At 45.5% G+C, this 22,337-nt stretch overlaps 1 protein-coding gene across 3 annotated transcripts in view; it reads right to left on the bottom strand.

Moving 5' to 3' along the window:
• The window catches only part of dglucy (D-glutamate cyclase), a 48,054-nt gene that overhangs the window by 5,672 nt on the left and 20,045 nt on the right, over positions 1 to 22,337 (bottom strand). For 2 of the 3 annotated variants that reach the window (XM_052011983.1, XM_052011993.1), the window contains exons 4-11: positions 21,013 to 21,211; positions 18,487 to 18,637; positions 16,692 to 16,814; positions 13,922 to 14,128; positions 11,030 to 11,290; positions 9,301 to 9,400; positions 7,116 to 7,264; positions 3,433 to 3,552 (exon numbers count right to left, since the gene is read on the bottom strand). In XM_052011983.1, the coding sequence (XP_051867943.1) occupies positions 3,433 to 3,552; positions 7,116 to 7,264; positions 9,301 to 9,400; positions 11,030 to 11,290; positions 13,922 to 14,128; positions 16,692 to 16,814; positions 18,487 to 18,637; positions 21,013 to 21,211 (1,310 nt within the window). The remainder of the gene's footprint in view (positions 1 to 3,432; positions 3,553 to 7,115; positions 7,265 to 9,300; positions 9,401 to 11,029; positions 11,291 to 13,921; positions 14,129 to 16,691; positions 16,815 to 18,486; positions 18,638 to 21,012; positions 21,212 to 22,337) is intronic. The other variant, XM_052012000.1, reaches the window with a different exon arrangement.

The raw sequence follows: 22,337 nt of genomic DNA, 5'->3' as shown, positions 1-22,337 counted from the left end.
TGTGTCCACAACTCTCTGCAGCTTCTTGTGGTCCTGGGCAGAGCAGTTGCCGTACTAAGCCGTGATGTATCCAGATAGGATGCTTTCTATGGTGCATCGATAAAAGTTGGTGAGTGTCAAAGGGGACATGCCAAATTTCTTTAGCCTCCTGAGGAAGTAGAGGCGCTGGTGAGCTTTCTACCTTGATGCACTGTTGTAATGAAATGATCTGTATGGATGGCATGCAAAACAAAGTTTTTCACTGTACCTCGGCACATGTGACAATAATAAACTAATTTTTTGCTGTTCAGGCTGCAATCCCACTGCTCCCTTACAGATTAAAATAGACCATAGAACATAGAACAGCACAGGAACAGGCCCTCGGCCCATGGTGTCTGCACCGACCATGATGCCATTCTAAACTAATACCATCTGCCTGCACAACGTGTCTCCCTCTATCCCCTGCCTGTTCATGAATCTATCTGAATGCTTCTTAAACATTGTTATCGTATCTGCTTCCCCCACCTCCCCTGGCAGCATGTTCCAGGCACCTACTCTCCATAAAAACAAAAACGTGCCTCGCAAATCTTTAAGTACTCCAAATGAGGCTTAGAGAGAGGTTAACGAGAGTCTCCCTTCGTCTGGTGAACGAGCACTCGCAGTGTCTAAACCTATGGAGGTAGAGACTCTGGACTCAGCCCATTTTAAAAAAACCTTTTCCTGTTTAAAAAAAAAGGCCTTGATATATCTCAGGGTAGTTGTTTGGTGACATTCAATAAATGCAGCTGGAAGCAAGATTATCACAAAATGTGTCTTTTTAATCACAAAGTCAATCTCACACCCTTGAGAAACCGGATTTGTGAAAAGGGCTTGTAAGTGAAATAGAGAAATGTTTGCTAGTTACATTAGTCAGTTACTCTTTTTTTAGAAAGTTGGATTCTACAAAGTTTTGGAACTGTGCCCATTCGTGTCCTTTTGCCCAAAATGTGGAGCTTCATTTTTAGAGCTTCTTTGGAGAACACAAACAGGGAGAATCCACAGAAACTCCCCAAAGGTCATTTGTTTGCACTCAATTTTGCGGGCGTTGGCTTAAGACTGTACAGCGCCTGCTCAGGAGTGATAAGCAGTTCTGTGGGAGAGGGTGGGGTTCCTGACTAGATTGTGATAAGCACCCTCAATTCACCTGCAATTCTCTATCATTCACAGGGCTCAGGGCATCATACTCGACAGTGCAGACATTTGCAAGCTCACGCCTGTGTTCCACTTGCATTGTATTGGTATCGGTTTATTATTGTCACTTGTACCGATGTACAATGAAAAATTTGTCTTGCATACTGATCGTACAGGTCAATACACTACACAGTGCAGTTACGTTGAGTTAGTACAGAGTGCATTGATGTAGTACAGGTAAAAACAATAACAGTACAGAGTAAAGTGTCACAGCCACAGAGAAAGTGCAGTGCAATAAGGTGCAAGGTCACAACAAGGTAGATCGTGAGATCAGAGTACTTCTCATCGTGTTAGGGAACCGTTCAATAATCTTATCACAGTGGGATAGAAGCTGCCCTTGAGCCTGGTGGTACGTGCTTTCAGGCTCCTGTATCTGTATCAATGTGGAGCTAGCAAATGAGATCAGTTGCCCTCCAGACCTTGGCAGGGTAGGGGGGCGGTGGGGGTGAGCGTGGTTGTGGGGGCAAGTGATGAAGGATCGGGCCAGTGTGGAAATCAGTCAGAGAGAGAGATTGGTGTTTTGAGGTCAGATTGGATGTCGGAGATCCATATTTGGATCAGGGGCTGCAGGTGGTGGGATCTTAGGTTGGTTGGAGAGGTGATTGGAAGAATAAATCGGGCAGACATGGAATCAGGTGGTCCCAGGACATCAGCACTTTGGTTGGGAAGGGAGTTTGGGGTGGTTGGGAGCAAGCACTGAAATAATATTAGATACTTTGAATCCTCTGGCATTGGGCATGGTAAGATTGGGCCTCTTTACTTGACGCAGAAGCAGACTTCAACCTTCCAGTTCCTCCATGAACGGGGGCCACAAACATCATGGTGGACAAGAATTGTCTGCAAGTGACATCAAAATAACCACCTCTCCCCTTGCACCATCACCGCAGATTGTCTGGGGCTCTCTGCGGACATGGGAGTCGTGAGCAGGGAGGAACTAAGGTCAGTTTGTAGAACTTCACATTCAACAGCCTCAGATGAAACTCAGCTGTGGACGGCTCAAAAACGTTTCAACTTACGGCAGAATTCCAAAGCTGAGTTAAAGGGAAAGATCGGCTGAAGGTAAATTGTGCTTAAAGTCCTGCCATCTTTTGGGTGGATTATGTCAACTTCAGGTGAATTCAACGAGGAGAAAAATCAACACAAATGCAATCCCACAAAAGTCCTGGATCTCTCCAGCATCTAACCAGTCTTCACCTTCACTAAATCACAGATAGTCTGGACTCAACTTCACAAGACTCTGGAACCTACACTCTGCCTGGCACCTGACACAAGATTCCTAATGATCATTCCTTCAGACTCTTAAATGGACCTCTCATACGCTAACAGATCAACTCTCGATCTCCCAATCTACCTCATCGTGGCCCTTGCACTTTATTTGTCTGCCTGCACTGCACTTTCTCTGTAACTGCAACACTGTATTCTGCATTCTGTTTTCTTTTCACTACCTTGATGTCTTCATGGCTATCCCTCGAGGTCAAGGATGATGGTCTTCATCCTGTTGATCTATTTATGGGCTCTCAAGTGGCTTATGAGTCCAATCTTGGCTCTGAAAGTTCTTCCGCATTCAGGACAGGTAGTTCCAGACGGCAGATCGGGCTTTGGGTGTTGCAGCCTCTCTTTCCATTTTCTTCTCTTTTCCTCTAATTCCACACATCTGTCGGCTTCGAAAGTTGCTGTTCCTTCTCGGATGATGGTTTGCCAGAGTTTCCTGTCCTTGGCACTGGTTGCCCAATTGTTGACGTCGATGTTACATTTCTTCATGTTGGCTTGTACGACGTCTTTGAATCTCTTCTGTTGTCCGCCTCTTTTATGTTTGCCTACTTCAAGCTGGGAGTAGAAGATTTGTTTTGGCAAATCTTCCTAGCCTCTGCCTAGCACCTAACACAAGTTTCCCAATGATCATTCCTTCAGACTCTTAAACGGACCTCTCATACGCTAAAAGATCAACTCTCGATCTCCCAATCTACCTCATCGTGGCCCTTGCACTTTATTTGTCTGCTTGCACTTCACTTTCTCTGTAACTGTAACACTATTCTGCATTCTGTTTTCTTCTCACTACCTCAATGTTCTGATGTATGGAATGATCTGTCTGGATGGCACACAAGCAAAAGCTTTTCACTGTATCTGTATGTGACTTCGTGTGACAATAACAACACTGCATGTGACAATAGTAATAAAAAAAACAATCAATCCTTCGTTCAATTGAAGACCAGTTAAACCCACCTGCAACGACTGTAAAGTCCGCACTGACGTCACAAGCTATCAGGTCCCCATTGGGAATGCATCTTTTGACGGCCTCTTTCACCTTTCCCATTCCCAGTTCGTTCCCTCCATCACCGATACCTGTTGGACAAAGAGACAAAATAGCACCTGATGTAAGCCAAGATTGCACCTATGATCAGGATGAGCTCTGCAGACGTTTGGGAGTTTCTCAGTGAGCTGAGCACAGGGACATCATGAGAGGGGGCCAGTACCACTTAGGTCGTGGGCTATGGATCCACAACACATTCTGCAAGGATTGCTATAAGGTGGCCAGCACCTCCCCACTGCTTTCCTCAGGAGTTCCAAGATCAACCACAGAGCCATAGAACAATACAGCACAATACAGGCCCTTTGGCCCACAATGTTGTGCTGACCTTCAAACCACTCCTAAGACTATCTAACCCCTTCCTCCCACATATCCCCCTATTTTAAATTCCTCCATATGCTTATCTAACAATCTCTTGAACTTAACCAACGTATCATCCTCCACCACCACCACCCCAGGCAGCACATTCCATGCACCAACCACTCTCTAGATGAAAAACCTCCCTCTGACATCTCCCTTGAACTTCCCACCCATTACCTTAAAGCCATGCCCTCTTGTATTGAGCATTGGTGCTCTGGGAAAGAGGCGCTGGCTGCCAATCGATCTATTCCTCTTATTATTTTGTATACCTCTATCATGTCTCCCCTCATCCTCCTTCTCTCCAATGAGTAAAGCCCTAGCTCCTTTAATCTCTCCTCATAATCCATACTCTCTAATCCAAGCAGCATCCTGGTAAATCTCCTCTGCACCCTTTCCAACGCCTCCACATCCTTCCTACAATGAGGTGACCAGAATTGGACACAGTACTCCAAGTGTGGTCTAACCAGAGTTTTGTAAAGCTGCCTCATTACTTTGCGGCTCTTAAACTCGATCCCAAAGTTTATGAAACCTAACATCCCATAAGCTTTCTTAACTATCCTATCCACCTGTGAGGCAACTTTCAGTGATCTGTGGATATGAACCCCCAGATCTCTCTGCTCCTCCACACTACACAGAATCCTGCCATTAACCTTGTACTCCGCCTTGAAGTTAGTCCTTCCAAAGTGTACCACCTCACACTTCTCCGGATTGAACTCCATCTGCCACTTCTCAGCCCAGCTCTGCATCCTATCAATATCCCTCTATAAGCTTCGACAGCCCTCCACACTATCCACAACACCACCAATCTTTGTGTCATCTGCAAACTTGCTAACCCACCCTTCCACCCCCTCATCTAAGTCATTAATAAATATCATGAAAAGTAGAGGTCCCAGAATCGATCCCTGCGGGACACCACTAGTCACAGCCCTCCAATCCGAATGCATCACAACCCTCTGCTTTCTACAGGCAAGCCAATTCTGAATCCACACGGCCAAGCCTCCCTGGGTCCCTTGGCCTCTGACCTTCTGAAGAAGCCTACTACGTGGAACCTTGTCAAACGCCTTACTAAAATCCATGTAGACCACATCTACTACACTACCCTCATCAATCTTCCTGGTCACCTCCTCAAAGAACCCTATCAGGCTTGTGAGGCAAGATCTTCCCTTCACAAAGCCATGCTGGCTGTCCCTAATCAGTCCATGTTTCTCCAAATGCTCATAGAATCACAAGATCACAAGACAAGGGAGCAGAAGCAGGCCATTCGGCCCATCGAGTCTGCTCCAAGGAAAGGGAAATAGAAATGAGAAATGGGGAATGGGGGAAGAAGAAGCTTAGGATCCTTTCCAACAGCTTACCCACCACAGACGTAAGGCTCACCGGTCTGTAATTCCCTGGACTATCCCTACTACCTTTTTTGAATAAGGGGACAACATTCGCCACCCTCCAATCCTCCGGTACCATTCCCATGGACAACGAGGACTCAAAGATCCTAGCCAACAGTTCAGCAATCTCCTCCCTCGCCTCGCGAAGCAGCCTGGGGAATATTCCGTCAGGCCCCGGGGACTTATCAGTCCTAATATTTTCTAACAGCTCCACCACATTCTCTCTCTTGATATCTACATGCTCTAGAACATTACCCTTACATTGGCAGTATTCCCAGATTTGGTGCAATAGGTGAGGGAGGAACAGTAAGAAGGATCCAAGTTAGGACATAGTGTGTCCAAGACATTGATGCTCTTGCCCTGCTGAGTTAAGGGCTCAGGGGAGGAAGATGTTGTTAATCTAATCTTGGTGAGTTGCTCCACTGCATCCTGCAGTTTGCATTGATTGCAGCTGTTGGGATCTATCCTGGGCACAGCACATAGATGTAACCATGAAGGCAGCATGCTAGCATTCTCTACTTTCTTGGAAGTTTAAGGAGATTTGGTAGGTCGTGAAAAACTCTTATAAACTTCTACAGGTGTACAGTGGAAAGCATTCGGACTCCATACAGCTCTCCCCACCATCGAGGACGTCTACCAGAGGCATAGAGTGTCTCAGGAAGGTGACATCCATCATCAGGGACCCTCCACCATCCGGGCTGTGCCCTCTTCTCGATGCTGCCATCAGGCAGGAGGTACAGGAGCCTGAAGACCCACACCTCAGGGTTCAACAACAGCTTCTTCCCCACTGCCATCAGGTTCTTGAACCCACCTGAAAAACCCCAACACTGACTCTCTCTTGACTTGCAGTAGTGGTTAAGCCACACTTGGAGTACTGTGTCCAGTTCTGGTCGCCTCATTATAGGAAGGATGTGGAGGTGTTGAAAAGAGTGCAGAGGAGACTTACCAGGATGCTGCCTGGATTAGAGAGTATGGATTATGAGGAGAGACTAAGGGAGCTAGGGCTGTTCTCATTGGAGAGAAGGAGGATGAGGGGAGACATGATAGAGGTATACAAGATATTGAGAGGAATAGATAGAGTGGACAGCCAGCGCCTCTTTCCCAGGGCGCCAATGCTCAAAACAAGAGGACATGGCTTTAAGGTATTGGGTGGGAAGTTCAAGGGTGATGTCAGAGGGAGGTTTTTCACCCAGAGAGTGGTTGGTGCATGGAATGCGCTGCCTGCGGTGGTGGTGGAGGCTGATACATTGGACAAGTTCAAGAGATTGTTAGATAAGCATATGGAGGAATTTAAGGGATATGTGGGAGGAAGGGGTTAGATAGTCTTAGGTGTGGTTTGAAGGGCAGCACAACATGGTGGGCCGAAGGGCCTGTATTGTGCTGAATTGTTCTATGGTTCTATGGTAGTGTGGTTATGTTTACTTTGTTGTGTATAATTTCTGTTAATTTAAGCTTATGTTAACATGTTTATCATGCCTGTAATGTGCTGTGATGTTGCTGCAAAAAGTTAATTTTCAAGGCATTAATACCTTGAACTTGAACTTAGGTACAGAGTCCAGTGATTGGGAACCTCATCCAGCAAGCAGCTCGCTCCAGGATGGAGTTGGGTTTCTACGATGTTCTTTTGGCTTCACCCACCCACCCAGACAAGCAACGAGTATTCCAACCCCCTCCTGACACGTCCTTCTCCCCAGAGCATGGTTTTGTAGCAAACACTGAAAGGCACCACAGCAGAGAATTTGGCCCATTGGGTCCAAGCCAGTGGACAAATATGGAGACCCATCCTACTCTCTGGTGGCTGGTCTACATGCTATGGAATGATGACGATCCAGAGCTCAGGACAATCTTGCGCTTACCGGTTGTGACGATTCCGGGGATGTTTTCTGCTGTCAGGAACAGTTTGTCAATGGGATCCACCAAGTGCTTGATATTCACTTTCCTTACATTGTAGTAATTACCATCTGCGGCCATACCTGCACGCTCTATGGCTATAAGATGGTCAAACCTAACCATGTAAAAACAGAATTGTGAAGATCACTCATTAATCTGTTAACGGCCACATCCACATGCCCACAATTTGTAACCCACTTTTATTTATAAGATGAGATTTCTTTATTAGTCACATGCACATCAAAACACACAGTGAAATACATCTTTTGCGTAGAATGTTCTGGGGGCAGCCCGCAAGTGTCGCCACGCTTCCGGCGCCAACATAGCATGCCCACAACTTCCTAACCTGTGTGTCTTTGGAATGTGGGAGGAAACCGGAGCACCCGGAGGAAACCCACACAGTCACTGGGAGAACGTACAAACTCCTTACAGACAGCAGCCGGAATTGAACCCAGGTCACCGGCGCTGTAATAGCGTTATGCTAATATTTAAGTTTCTAAGTCATGCCCAGTGACATTAGCATTTAATCCGGGCTGGGAGACTGTGCAACAAACCCTGGGTGTGCACCAAGGTACAGAAATCCCTAGTCCTATAGTACAGGAACCACCCCCCCTCCACATTTTTTTTTTACTGATGGCACTCCATTGTACAAGGAATCTTAGTTTGGTTGATAGGACCCCGTCCTGCCACCTGACTATTAATGGCATCCCATTGCACACAAAGCCCTAGTTTGATGGATGTCCTATTGTACAGGGACCAACAAAACTCCCCCTTCCCCCCACTCCCTCCCCTGCCAGCTGGGTATGGCAACTGCTCTGCCCGGGACTGTAAGAAACTGGAGAGAGTTGTGGACACAGCCCAGCACATCACAGAAACCAGCCTCCCCTCCATGGACTCGGTAAAGCAGCCAGCATAATCAAAGACCCCACCCACCCCGGATATTCTCTCTTCTCCCCCCTCCCATCGGGCAGAAGATACAAAAGCCTGAAAGCACGTACCACCAGGCTCAAGGACAGCTTCTATCCCGCTGTTATAAGACTATTGAATGGTCCCCTAGTACGATAAGATGGACTCTTGACCTCACTATCTCCTCGTTATGACCTTGCACCTTATTGTCTGCCTGCACTGCACTTTCTCTGTAACTGTAACACTTTATTCTGCATTCTGTTATTGTTTTCCCTTGTACTACCTCAATGCACTGTGTAACGAAATGATCTATATGGACGGCATGCCAAACAAAGTTTTTCACTGTATCTTAGTACATGTGACAATAATAAACCAATTTACCAATTACTCCCCAGTGTTCGAGTCAAAGAGTCATCGAGTTATACAGCACGGAAACAGGCCCTTTGGCCCAACTCGTCCATGCCAACCAAGGTACCCTTCTGAGCTTGTCCCATTTGCCTGCATTTGGCCCATATCCCTCTCAGTCTATTTTGTGCATGTACCTGTCCAAATGTCTTTTAAACATAATTGTACCCACTTCTACAGATTCCTGTTGATAGAACATAGAATATAGAACACGACAGCACAGTACAGGCCCTTCGGCCCACAATGTTGTGCCGACATTTTATCCTGCTCTATCTTAGATAGATCTAAGATCTATCTAACCCTTCCCTCCCACATAGCCCTCCACTTCTCTATCATTCATGTGTCTATCTAAGAGTCTCTTAAATGTCCCTAATGTATCTGCCCCCACAACCTCTGCAGGCAGTGCGTTCCTCACACCCACCACCCTCTGTGTAAAAAAACTTACCCCTGACATCCCCCTTATACCTTCCTCCAATCACCTTAAAATTATGTCCCCTCGTGTTAGCCATTGTCGCCCTGGGAAAAAGTCTCTGACTGTCCACTTGATCTATGCCTCTTATCATCTTGTACACCTCTATCAAGTCACCTCTCATCCTCCTTCTCTCCAAAGAGAAAAGCCCCAGCTCGCTCAACCCATCCTCGTAAGATATGCTCTCCAATCCAGGCAATATCTTGGTAAATCTCCTCTGCACCCTCTCTAAAGCTTCCACATCCTTCTTATAATGAGGTGACCAGAACTGAACAGTTTTATTGATGATGTCCCACTGCAGAGCAACTCTAATGCTATTGATACACAATGTACTGTTGACTCCTGATCCATGTAGAACAGTCTGAACGTACCTTGGAAACTGGGGGTTGCCATCATAGCAGAGGAACAGCAGGGGTGAATCCTCGCCATCATCCTGGTAGCTAACAACAGGCACAGGAGCTTTTATTACTCCTAAGAGGAGAAAGAGGAGGTTGGTATAAAGTACTGGAAATGCACAAAATATCACTCACAGTGGCTACGTTACTGCAGGAACAACCAAGATCTGCACCACTGAACTAAAGGCACGAGTTCAAGTCCCACCAAGGCATCCAGGAAATTTAAATTCAAGAATTAATTAAATCTGGAATTAAAGAAACCATGAAAATCCCTGGCTGTCATTAAAATCCACCTGATTCACCAATGCTCTTCGGGGGAGGAATTGCACCATTCTTGCCCAATCAGGCCCAGATCAACCAATGAGGTTGACTCTTAACTGCCCCCTCAGGTGGACAATAAATGCAGGTATTACCAATGTGTCTGTATCCCAAATAAAATGTAAGCTATGACAGATCAAAGGCAGCGTGTACTGTCTAATTCTAAACATTAGAAGCATGAAAGCAGGGAGAGACTCTGATATAATCAAGGCAGTTCTGCTGCGGTAGGACCTATGGTTCTCTCTGCGATTCAAATGCTTCTGGGTGTTGAGGCTGACGTGGTGAATGGGTTCTTCCAGTTGGCAGGAATGGAAAATCAGCCTGTTTTCAGAACACAGGTTACAACTGGACAAGGTTAGAAATAAAAGAGAGAGAAACCAGTAATGATCCAAGCTTCACCTACCCACCCTGCAAACCTCACATCCATCGCTTGGTCTTCAGACAAGGATGTCTGTGTGCACAGCCACACATGGCCTTCTTCCCCTGCATTAAAAGTATCCCCCAACCTATCGATGTCCCATTAAACTGAGCAGTGGTCTAACCCTCAGTGTCTGTGTGTCTCAGTGTGTGTGTGTATGTGTGTCTCTCTCTCGCTGTGTCTGAGAGTGCGTATTTCTGTGTGTGTGTGTCTCTCTCTCTCTCGCTGTGTCTGAGAGTGTGTATTTCTGTGTGTGTGTGTGTCTCTCTCTCTCTGTATTTCTGTATGTGTTTGTGTGTCTCTATATGTCTGTGTGTGTTTGTGTGTCTTTCACTGTATATGTGCATGTCTGTGTGAGTTTTTGTGTCTGTCTGTCTGTATCTTTCTGTGTATATGTGTACGTACGTTTGTATGTCTTGCTGTGTGTGTGTGTATGTGTGTAAGAGAGACATCCCTTAGAAACAGACTACCCTGCCGTTATTCTTGGTCACAGGCTTGTGCGTGAAGAATCAATGAAGATCTTCCCTTCCTTCAGGACAATAGATGGGAAAGATGACTGGAAAAAGACAGGTAAGGCACAGAAAAGAGAGGTTAACCCCACCTGCAGACCACTCAATGCATACACCTGCACTGTTTCTTTAAAGTTAAATGGAGGGATTAACAAAGAAAAGGAAACTATTTCCTAGAGTCATAGATTCGTACAGCACAGAAATGAGCCCTTCGGCCCACCATATCCGTGCTGACCATTGCATCTATCTACACTAGTTCCGTTTGCCCACATTAAATCCATGGCCTTCTGTGCTTTGGCGATTCAATGCTTGTCTAGACATCTTTTAAATGTTGTGATTGAATCTGGCTCCTCCACCTCCCCAGGCAGTGCCTCATTCAGAAGAAATCAGTGTGTTAGAACCCATTGCAAATCATTAATCCTCGCTTTCTGGAAACTTTCAAATAAAATAAAGAAAGCACCTTCTTCAACAGCCTCTTCAATGATCTTCTTGTTCATCTCTAAGGCTCTTTGATCTGTTACTATGACGACGCTCTTCTTCTGGGCCTTCAGCATGGCTGCCATGGCAATGGCTCCTGGAGGACCGTCCGTCTCCTCTGGGGGCTGCTGATTAAAGTGGGTTGGAAATCCAGTGGTTATGAGCACAGACTTTGCGTGAGACAACGAGAGGGAGGCTTTCAGTAGCTGGTCTTTGATTAACAAATGCTTGATCCTTCGGTCAGCTGCCCAGGAGAGAAACGCACAGCATTAAGTCCTGATTCCAACTGATTCCGTCCAGTTATACAAGTTATCAAAACAGAGCAAACCTGTTGGCAGTTGCATGTTGAAAAGGGGCAAGTATTGTTTTACAGTGTGGGCTTTACTCGGGCCCAGATTTGTACCACAATTGTAACTGCATACAAACTATTCAACATTAGTGTTGTCAAAGTCAAAGTCAAGTTTATTATCAAATGCATAAGTATTGGTTTATTGTTCACTTGTACCGAGGTACAGTAAAAAATTTGTCTTGCATACCGTTCATACAGATCAATTCATTACACAGTGCATTTGAGGTAGTACAGGGTAAAAACAATAACAGAATGCAGAGTAAAGTATCACAGCTACAGGGAAGTGCATTGCAGGTAGGCAATAAGGTGCAAGGTCAAACAAGGTAGATTGTGAGGTCAATCAAGAGTCCATCTCATCTATATAGGGAACCGTTCAATAGTCTTATCACAGTGGGATAGAAGCTGTCCTTGAGCCTGGTGGTGTACTACCTCAATGCTCTCTGTACTACCTCAATGGATTGAATTGAATGAATTGATAACTGTAATGAATTGATCTGTACGAATGGTATGCAAGACAAGTTTTTCACTGTACCTCAGTACAAGTGACAATAATAAACCAATACCAATAACAATGTGCTCTCAGGCTCATGTATCTTCTGCACAGGTGCAATGAAAAACTTACTTGCAGCAGCATCATAGGCACATAGCATCAGATCGACAACATTCACAAGAAAAACATAAATTATACACAATTTTTACAAGAAAGAACACAATTAGAACAAAAAAAATGTCCATTGTAGTGCAACGTGATCAAAGTGGTCATAGTGTTGCTATCCTGAGGTAGTGATTAGGGCTGTGCAGGTTGGTTCAAGAACCAAATGGTTGAAGGGAAGTCGCTGTTCATGAACCTGGTGGTGTGGGAACTTCAGGCTTCTGTACCTTCTGCCCAATGGTAGCTGTGAGAAGATGGCGTGGCCCGGATGGTGGGAGATCTTTGATGATAGATGTTGCCTTCATGAGGCAGCACCTCCTGTAGATAGTACTCGTTTTTAGTTAAGAAACTAAGCTTCTACAGCCACTACACTTTCCATTGTGGATGTCTGCTCTGAGCTCCCATGTTAGCTCAGGGTAACATGACAGGTCAATGAATCTGAGCTCTCTGTGCTCTTCTTTTTCCTATAATCCCCAAAATTAAGTGACCATCACTACAATCATACCTTCAGTTGCCAAGCTCCTAATCTCTGGAACTCATTCCATAAATCTCTATCATTTTCTTCAAGACACCCTTTAAAATCTACCTCTGGTCTGAATATTTCTTTGTGACTTTCTATGAAATTAGGATTGATGGTGGCCTTTGAAATGTTTTATACAATTTTAGGGTCTACGTAATTGGTATTGGTTTATTATTGTCACTTGTACCAAGGTATAGTGAAAAACTTGTCTTGCATACCGATCGTACAGGTCAATTCATTACACAGTGCAGTTACATTGAGTTAGTACAGAGTGCATTGATGTAATTCAGGTAAAAACAATAACAGTACAGAGTAAAGTGTCACAGCTGCAGAGAAAGTGCAGTGCAATAAGGTGCAAGGTCACAACAAGGTAGATCGTGAGGTCAGAGTCCATCTCATCGTATAAGGGAACCGTTCAATTGCAGGTGTTGTGTGGGTGAGTTAGTCCACTGCAAGCAGGACTTGAATGAAGCACCGGTAGGTCTGGTGAAGGTTAATTGGTGGTGGAGTTATGAAATCCATCTGCATTAGGGTGGTGGAGGAAGGGGAGGGTTGCACAAGGTTGGCTGGAGGAGCGTCGGGCTGGGAAGTGGGGAATTAATGCATCCTAGGACTACTGAGAGAAACACAGATTGACCCAGCTGACGGTGGGAACCAGAAGTAGGTAGCGGAGGTTTCTGTGATGCAATGGATCTTCCATTGTATGGGAAAGGTTTACACTCTCTCTGCCCTCACTGCCATCACAATGGTGGTGGGGTTGGGGTGGGTGCAGAGGAGGCTGGGTTGGAATCCAGCTGCAGACACCTGACAAAACTCCAGCCCCCAAACCCTCACTTGGGCGGATTATACATCTAGACCTGGGCTGGGACACTCATGTTTATTCAAGTTCAAGTTTAAGTTATACCTTATGACAATAGTCATTCACCCATATGCTGTAAGACACACAGAGGAACAAAATGTCGTTTCCCCCAGACTCACACAACAGAGGACGTACATAGAACAGAGGACATACAATAAACACAGACAAAAAAATTGTGCAAGTACAAATAGTGCAAAAATGGTATATACAGGATACAAAATGAGTGCAGGGTTAGTGCTAAACCGAGCTGGACAAAGAAAATACAGCACTCAGTGTGTTGCACTAAGTGTATAAACATGTCCAGCAGCAGCCAAAGTTCTTATACGCCGTTGTGCAAACCAGGACTTTTGACGTGGCATTTGTCTGAGACTGCCTGCAGGGTATTCAGGAGCCTGACAGCCTGGGGGAGGAAACTGTAGTAGTTCTGGCCCGGATGCTCTGATACCACTTGCCAGACAGCAGTGGGACAAATAGGACAAAATAGCATCTACTTACCTGGATCTTGCTGTATCAGTCTATCCAGGGCCCTGATTTTCTCCACTGCAGTGAGGGAGGCCACACTGTAATGGGGCGGGTTCTCAGAGATGCAGAAGACCTGAGGGGCTTCAACACTGCCGCCACTATCACTAGCCACCTTCCTCTCACTCCTCAGGTCAGTCAGGAACATGCAGCCGGGAGCATGAGTGAAAGCCAGTGGGGATTCTGAAGGGAAGAGGAATTGGACCAGTTACGTAACTTAGGAATAGAACCAACCTCATATTGACTTTCACGATACATTTGCAGTTTGCAGCTACTGCCAAGAGTCAATGATGCATTCGGCATCTAAGACAAAAGAGAATATACAGTAGGAACTGGAACCTGCAACATAATCAGAATGCTGGAAGAACCCAGCGGGTCAGGCAGCATCTGTGGAGGCTAAAATTTAAAATTTAAGATTTTATTTGCAGCGTGGTAACAGGCCCTTCCAGCCCAACGAGTCCGCGCCAACCATCTTAAACCCAAATTAACCTACCCGTTCGTCTTTGGAATATGGGAGGAAACCGGAGCACCCGGAGGAAACCCACGCAGACACGGGGAGAACGTACAAACTCCTTACAGACAGCGACGGGAATCGAACCCCGATCGCTGGCTCTGTAATAGCGTCGCGCTAACCGCTACGCTACAAAGTAGGATTTCAGGTCAAGACTCTGTATCAGGACTGGACTGCAACAGTCCTGATGTGGGGTCTCAACCCGAAATGTCGACTTACACCTTTTGCCTCCACAGATGCTGCCTGACTCGCTGAGTTCTTCCAGTGCTTTTTGTTCCATTAAGCAACTCAACTTCATTGACTGAAGCCAGCATTGAGGAACATTGACAGGGACCTCCCCCATGTCAAAAAACAGTAAACAATTGCTAAAATGAAGAGAAAGTACAAGAGCAATATACCAAGCTAACCAAGATCATGTTATGTAAAATTTAGAGTGAGGGTCACTATACTAAATGAAATATATTTAAAACTACATCAACTAGAATCAATTGCAATGTGTGTCTGTTAGATCTTCAACTTCAGAACTATTCCTGGTTCTTTCATATTCTTTCTTTTGAAACGGTTATCTGATTCCCTTGTGAAAGATGACAGTCTCTGCCTCATTGATTACTAGGGACAATGCAGTTACAATATAAACACATGCTGGAGACTCTTTTATGAGCATCATCAATGTATCAAGATGCTGCAAATTGATGGTGTGTTCCCTTCAATCATAACTCTCTGCCTGGGACATTCAGAGGATGAGAAAGGTGCTATATGGATACAATCTCACTCTTAAATAACCCTTGTGTGAAAACACTTTGTTTAGCCTCAACTTGTTCTTCTCCCTATACTGTTCAATCTATGGCTCCTCAATACTTTCACTCTTCACCTAAACCTTGCTTGCACCCATCTTGTGTCACCTCTACTGTCCTCACCCATGATAAAGATCCAGAGCTACTTGCTGTCTGGCAGATCATTCTGTCCCTACATCTCCTTATATGTAATTGGAATTGGAATTGGTTTATTATTGTCACATGTACCGAGGTACAGTGAAAACCCTGTCTCGCATACCGTTCATACAGATCAATTCATTACACAGTGCATTGAGGTAGTACAAGGGAAAACAATAACAGAATGCAGACTAAAGTGTTACAGTTACAGAGAAAGTGCAATGCAGGGAGACAATAAGGTGCAAGGTCATAACGACGTAGATTGTCAGGTCAAGAGTCCATCTTATTGTACTGGGGAACTAGGATGCAGTAATTCTATCACTTCAGTATTTTGGAATGTAATAGATTTTAAAATATTTTTAGGTTATGATATTTTAACTTCAACTTTAATAAGAAATGCAAGTTCCCTGTAATGTTTAAAAATATTATGCTTCTTGCTGAGGGGAGACCTGATAGAAGTTTATAAGTTTATCAGAGGCACAGATAGGGTAGACAGCCGGTATCTTTTTCCCCAGGGTCAAAATGTCTAATACCAGAGGGCATGCATTTAAGGTGAGAGGGGGGAAGTTCAAAGGAGGTGTGTGGGGCAAGTCTTTTGTTTACACACAGAGAGCGGTGGGTGCCTGGAGTGCACTGCCAGGGGTGGTAGAGGAGGCAGATACAATAGAGGAGTTTAAGAGGTTCTTACATAGGCAGAGAATGCAGGGATATGGGCATTGTGCAGGCAGACGGGACTAGTTTAGTTGGGCATTTAATTACTAGTTTAATTAGTTCAGCACAACATTGTGGGCCGAAGGGCCTGATCCTGTGCTGTACTGTTCCACGTTCTATGCCTCCTGGTTCACTGTCTAAGATATAATGTGATGGGTTGCCCCGTCAACAATGACATCACAACCACTGCGGGACAAGCAACTCCAAACTCATGCCTGACAACAACTGGCTTCGGTAGAAGGGGAGGTCCGCACCACAGAAAGCACTTGGTATGTTTGTGAAGCCCTTTTTGTTTATTGAGGACAGCAGCCAGCTTTTTGCTTCATCATCGACTGCATGTTCTGCTGAGGGAGGGGTGGGGAAGGAATTAAGTTTAGCTCACTGAAGTGTAGCATAGAGTCCCTGTCCCACTACTGTCTTAAACTAGCACCCCATTCCGGTACCACGGAGCACTGTACTATCAGAGGGACCATCTTCCACAGAAGCCCCATCTGTCTCCCAGGTGTAAAGGATCCCAACTTGCTTTGAGTTTGGCCCGTTTTGCTGGCTTCATAGGAATTCTCAATTTCTCCTCACACTTCTCTGGTCTTACTTAAGCTGCTGATGGCTTCTGCTCCTGTAAACCCACAGGCCCAGAAGACGGGGACATCGCCAGGACAAGCTTCAACCGCATCCCCAAAGTCCGGCGTGGACAAATCGTCAATTCCGATTAATCCTGGGGGAGGAAAATTTAACCAGTTTTAGTTCCGATGTTGAGTGTTTATTGGAGAAACATTAAAATCAACCAGTAGCAGACCAAGGAAGGAAGCAAACATGAGATCTTCTACCTCCAACAACCTTGATGAGTTTTCACCTGCTGGTAGAACTACTTGGCACCATCAACTCTGCAAACCTCTCCCTCAGCGAGGGGGAATTCACAGAGAGACAGGTCCCACAATCAGGATATTTTGTATACAATATATTAAGAGGAATAGATAGAGTGGACAGCCAGCACCTCTTTCCCAGGGCACAAATGCTCAATACAAGAAGGCATGGCTTTAAAGTAATGGGTGCGAAGTTCAAGGGAGATATCAGAGGAACTTTTTTTTTACCCAAAGAGTGGTTGGGGCATGGAATGCGCTGCCTGGGGTGGTGGTGGAGGCAGGTACATTGGTCAAATTCAAGAGATTGCTAGATAAGCATATGGAGGAATTTAAAATAGAGGGATATGTGGGAGGAAAGGGTTAGAAAGTCTTAGGCAAGGTTTAAAGGTCGGCACAACATTGTGGGCCGAAGGGCCTGTACTGTGCTGTACTGTTCTATGTTCTATGATAACAGTCAGACCATCCACCTCTGCAGCAGATCTGAATTCACTCTCTGGTGAGACCACATCTGGCAGGCCAAAGAGCTTTATCGGTTCATGTACATACATCACCAAAATGTGGTGAACATAGAACATTACAGCACAGTACAGGCCCTTCGGCCCACAATGTTGTGCCGACATTTTATCCTGCTCTAAGATCTATCCATTTCTTCCCTCCCAAATGTTAACTCTTCCCTCCCATCTCTCTATCATTAATGTGTCTATCTAAGAGTCTCTTAAGTGTCCCTAATATATCTGCCCCCACAACCTCTGCTGGCAGTGTGTTCCACGCACCCACCACTCTCTGTGTAAAAAAATTACCCCTGACATCCCCCTTATACCTTCCTCCAATCACCTTAAAATTATGTCCCCTCGTGTTAGCCATTGTCACCCTGGGAAAAAGTCTCTGTCGTGTAGTGGTTAAGCACAAATAATAACCAAAATGTTAGCTGTTGTAAGCCGAGGTAAAAAGCAGGACATTTTCTCCAGCTATACTAAGCTCTGGTGATTCCACAGCAGGACCTTTATGGATACTGCTTCTTCAGGGTGTGCAGGGATGTACTAGAATTTTATCAGGGTTAAGTTACTGAGACGGAATTACATAAACTAGACTTGCAATACAGAAAGTTAAGAAGGGGGATGATTGGGACAGGACTTAACACTTTGATGCTGCATGTTCAGCACTGTAAAGCAGGGTGAATTTCCAGGCAACTACTGAGTCTGGGGATCTAAGGCAAATTGTCACAACCTCTGCATCAGAGTCTGTCCACGTGGATGAGAAACTGGAAATAGTTCTTCTCGCAATGGGTGCTGGAGTAGTGGAAGTCTCTCCCACAAAAAACAGACACAGGTTCAAACAATAATTTAAATGGGATCAGTGGATTGGTAATAACTCTGAGGCATGAAAGGTTAAAGGGGCATGTCAGGTTTCTGGAGTTGATACCAATTGGCCACAATGCTATTTAAGAGCAGAACTGGATCCCGGCACCGAATGTGCTCAGTTTGCTTTGTGCACTTGGAGAAAAATCAACCTCCCTGATGTTACCTGGATGGCCAATGTGTATAGGTGCACCGTGAGCATCTGCCATGGGATGGGTTATTTGCACAACTGCATCAAGCTTGTCAACAGGAATGGGTCGCATCGACACCACCGTATTACACTGGAAACCACCGACCCTGGCACACGGGATGTTTGTCTTGAGGGGGAAGGGATGGAAAGAAGATGAAGAGATTTTGGAAGCATTAGACAAGCCTTCAGCACACGATATCATTAAAAAATTCAGCAATATTTTTGTAGACATCAGGCTGTTTTTAGTCAATTCTCCCTATAGCCTGGGCTGAGATAAAAGAAAGCGAAGATTGTTGAGACTTGTATTTATTCTCATCCATTTCAGAGAGATATACAACCAATGAAGTACCTCTACAGCATCTTGTTGTAAGGTAGAATATGCAACAGCCCATATGGTGTGTAGCAAGCCTGCACAAGCAGCAATACAATAATAGCAAGATAATCAGGACTGGTAAGGGTCTGAGGGCTAGACGTCGGCCAGGACACTGGGGAAAATTCTCTTGCTCTTCGAAATAATGCTAGGCGGTACTTTATTTACCCCAAGGAGGAGGAGACAAGGTCTCAGTTTAATGTCACATCAGAAACACTTTATTAGAGGCAGTACACAGTAAGTCCACCAGGGTGAACCTTCTCTACACTGGATGAACGAATTACCTTACAAGGACAGACCAAGGGTGGCCCTAAACCCTACAGAAGAGTGAGAGCTGAACCTTATTAAAACACATCAGATTCTGAGGGTGAATGCTGTGGGGCTGTTTTCCCTCATAAGGGAAAGTCTCAGGATAAACCTGGCTCAACCTGCCCCTCATCTTTCACCCCTCCTCCGTCCACCAATCACCTCCAGCCCCTGTCTAACCACTCCCCCTCTGTTCTTTATACTGGCTATCCCCCCCAAACCCCGCCCCTCCACTCTCAGTCCTGATGCAGGGTTTCGACCCAAAATATTGACAAAAGATCGTACTCAACCCACTGAGTTCTTGCAGCAGATTGTTTCTTGCTCCAGATTCCAGCACCTGCCATCCCTTGTGCCTCAGGATAAAGGATCGTCCAGTTCAAGGAAGGGGTGAGGAGAAATTCTTTGCGTCAGAGTGTTATGAACCATTGGAATTCTTCACCCCAGACAGTTGTGGAGGCTGCAAGTTCAAGGCTGATTTTTGGACCACAGGGGATTCAAGGGTTATTGGAGTTGGCTGGAAAAGTGGAACTGAGGGCAAGATAGTTTGGCCATGATTATATTAGACAGTGAAGCAGATACAAGGGGTTATATATCAAATCTTTAACAACAACTTTTATGAAGTGGCTTTAAAAGCTGCTTCACAGAACATGGAACACAGCACAGGAACAGGCCCTTCAGCCCACGATGTCTGTGCTGGCCATGATGCCAAGTGAAACTAATCCCATCTGCCTGAATAGGATCCATATCCCTCCATTGCCTTGGAGACACAAGAGACTGCCGATGCTGGAATCTGGAGCAACAGACAATCTTCTGGAGGAACTCAGCAGGTCGAGCAGCATCTGTGGGAGGGGGAAAGGAACTGTCGGTGTTTCGGGTCGAGACCCTGCATCAGGACGGGACTGCATTCTCTTCATGTTCATGTGCCTGTCTAAATGCCTCTTAAATGCTACTGTCGTATCTGCCTCCACCACCACCCCTGGCAGAGCTTCCAGGCACCCACCACTCTCTGTGTAAAACAAAACTTACCCTGCACATCTCCTTTAAACTTTCCCCCTCTCACTTTACAGCTATGTCCTCTGGTATTTGACATTTCTACCCTAGGAAAGAGACTCTGACCGTCTATCTGTGCCTCTCATAATCTTATAAACTTCTACCAGGTCTCCCCTCAGCCTCTGACACTCATAGAACATAGAACAGTACAGCACAGAACAGGCCCTTCAGCCCACAACGTTGTGCTGACATAGCTAATCCCTCCTACCTACAAAATGCCCATATCTCTCCATTTTCCTCTCATTCATGTGCCCATCCAAGCCCCTCTTAAAAGCCCCCAATGAATTTGCCCCCACCACCCCATCAGGCAACGCATTCCAGGCATCCACCACTCTCTCAGTAAAAAACGTACCCCTCACATCCTACCCCCTCTCACCTTAAATGCATGCCCCCTAGTATTGAATCGCTCAATAATGGGAAAAAGATATTGCTTGTCCACCCTATCTATGCCCCTCATAATTTTATACACTTCCAACAGATCATCCCTCAGCTTCTGCCACTCCAGAGAAAAAAGCTCAAGTTTGTCCAGCCTCTCCTGATAGCGCATGCCCTCTAATCCAGGTAGCATCCCGGTGAACCTCTTATGCACCCTCTCTAAAGCCTCAGCATCCTTCCTACAGTGAGGTGACCAGAATTGCACGCAATACTCTAAATGCAGCCCAAAAAAAGTGTAATACAGTTGCAACATGACTTTCTGACTCTCATACTCAATGAAAAAAAAACAGTCTCAACAAACACAATGGGACAATTGGTGCAGACACGTAAAGTGTCCCTACCCTGTACATGCTGACATTGCACCCTTGTTCAACATTACGGATTGGAATACCGGCCTCGAGTATTGCATTCTCAAAGGAATAGCTGCATCCCATGTAAAAGGTGACCATCTCCTTCAGCTTTTCGGTGTATTCCATGAGGGTCTTCAAACTGCCAGTGAAGATTCCTTCCTCATACTTCCTGTACTGTAGACAATCGGTCCTGATGCAAAGTTGCAACATAGATTTTAATTTGATTTGTTAATATCCAGAACAATTGGACCCACTACACAACTTATATTGACTGCAGTGGCTATACCATTTTAACCCAGATATGCTGATTGGTATTGGTATATTATTGTCACTTGTACCGAGGTACAGTGAAAAACTTGTCTTGCATACCGTTCATGCAGATCAATTCATTAAACAGTGCATTGAGGCAGTACAGGGTAAAAACAATAACAGAATACAGAGTAAAGTGTCACAGCTACAGGGAAGTGCATTGCCGGTAGGCAATAAGGTGCAAGGTCAAACAAGGTAGATTGTGAGTTCAAGAGTCCATCTCATCGTATAACGGAACTGTTCAATAGTCTTATCACCGTGGGATAGAAGCTGTCCTTAAGCCTGGTGGTACGTGCCCTCAGGCTCCTGTATCTTCTGCCTGATGGAAGAGGAAGAGAGAATGTCCGGGGTGGGTGGGGTCTTTGATTACGCTGGCTGCTTCACCAAGACAGCGAGAGGTATAGACAGAGTTCACGGAGGGGAGGCTGGTTTCTGTGATGCGCTGGGCTGTGTCCACAACTCTCTGCAGTTTCTTGCGGTCCTGGGCAGAGCAGTTGCCATACCAAGCCATGATGCAACCAGATAGGATGCTTTCTATGGTGCATCGATAAAAATTGGTGAGTGTCAAAGATGACATGCCGAATTTCTTTAGCCTCCTGAGGAAGTAGAGGCACTGGTGAGCTTTCTTGGCTGTGGCATCTACATGGTTGGACCAGGATAGGCTGTTGGTGATGTTCACTCCTAAGAACTTGAAGGTCTCAACCCTCTTAACCTCAGCACCATTGACGTAGACAGGTGCATGTACACCGCCCCCTTTCCTGAAGTCAATGACCAGCTTTTTTGTTTTGCTGACATTGAGGGAAAGATTGTTGTCATGACACCATGTCACTCAGCTCTCTATCTCCTTCCTGTACTCCGACTCATTGTTATTTGAGATACGGCCTACCACGGTGGTATCATCTACAAACTTGTAGATGGAGTTAGAGCAGAATCTGACCATGCAGTCATGAGTATATTGGGAGTAGAGGAGAGGGCTGAGGGGCACCAGTATTGAGGATAATCGTGCC

Source organism: Pristis pectinata, chromosome 1 (assembly GCF_009764475.1).
Source record: "Pristis pectinata isolate sPriPec2 chromosome 1, sPriPec2.1.pri, whole genome shotgun sequence".
NCBI classification, from domain to species: domain Eukaryota; kingdom Metazoa; phylum Chordata; class Chondrichthyes; order Rhinopristiformes; family Pristidae; genus Pristis; species Pristis pectinata.
The sequence above is the reverse complement of the archived record's forward strand: the minus strand, read 5'-3'. Positions and strand labels throughout refer to the sequence as shown.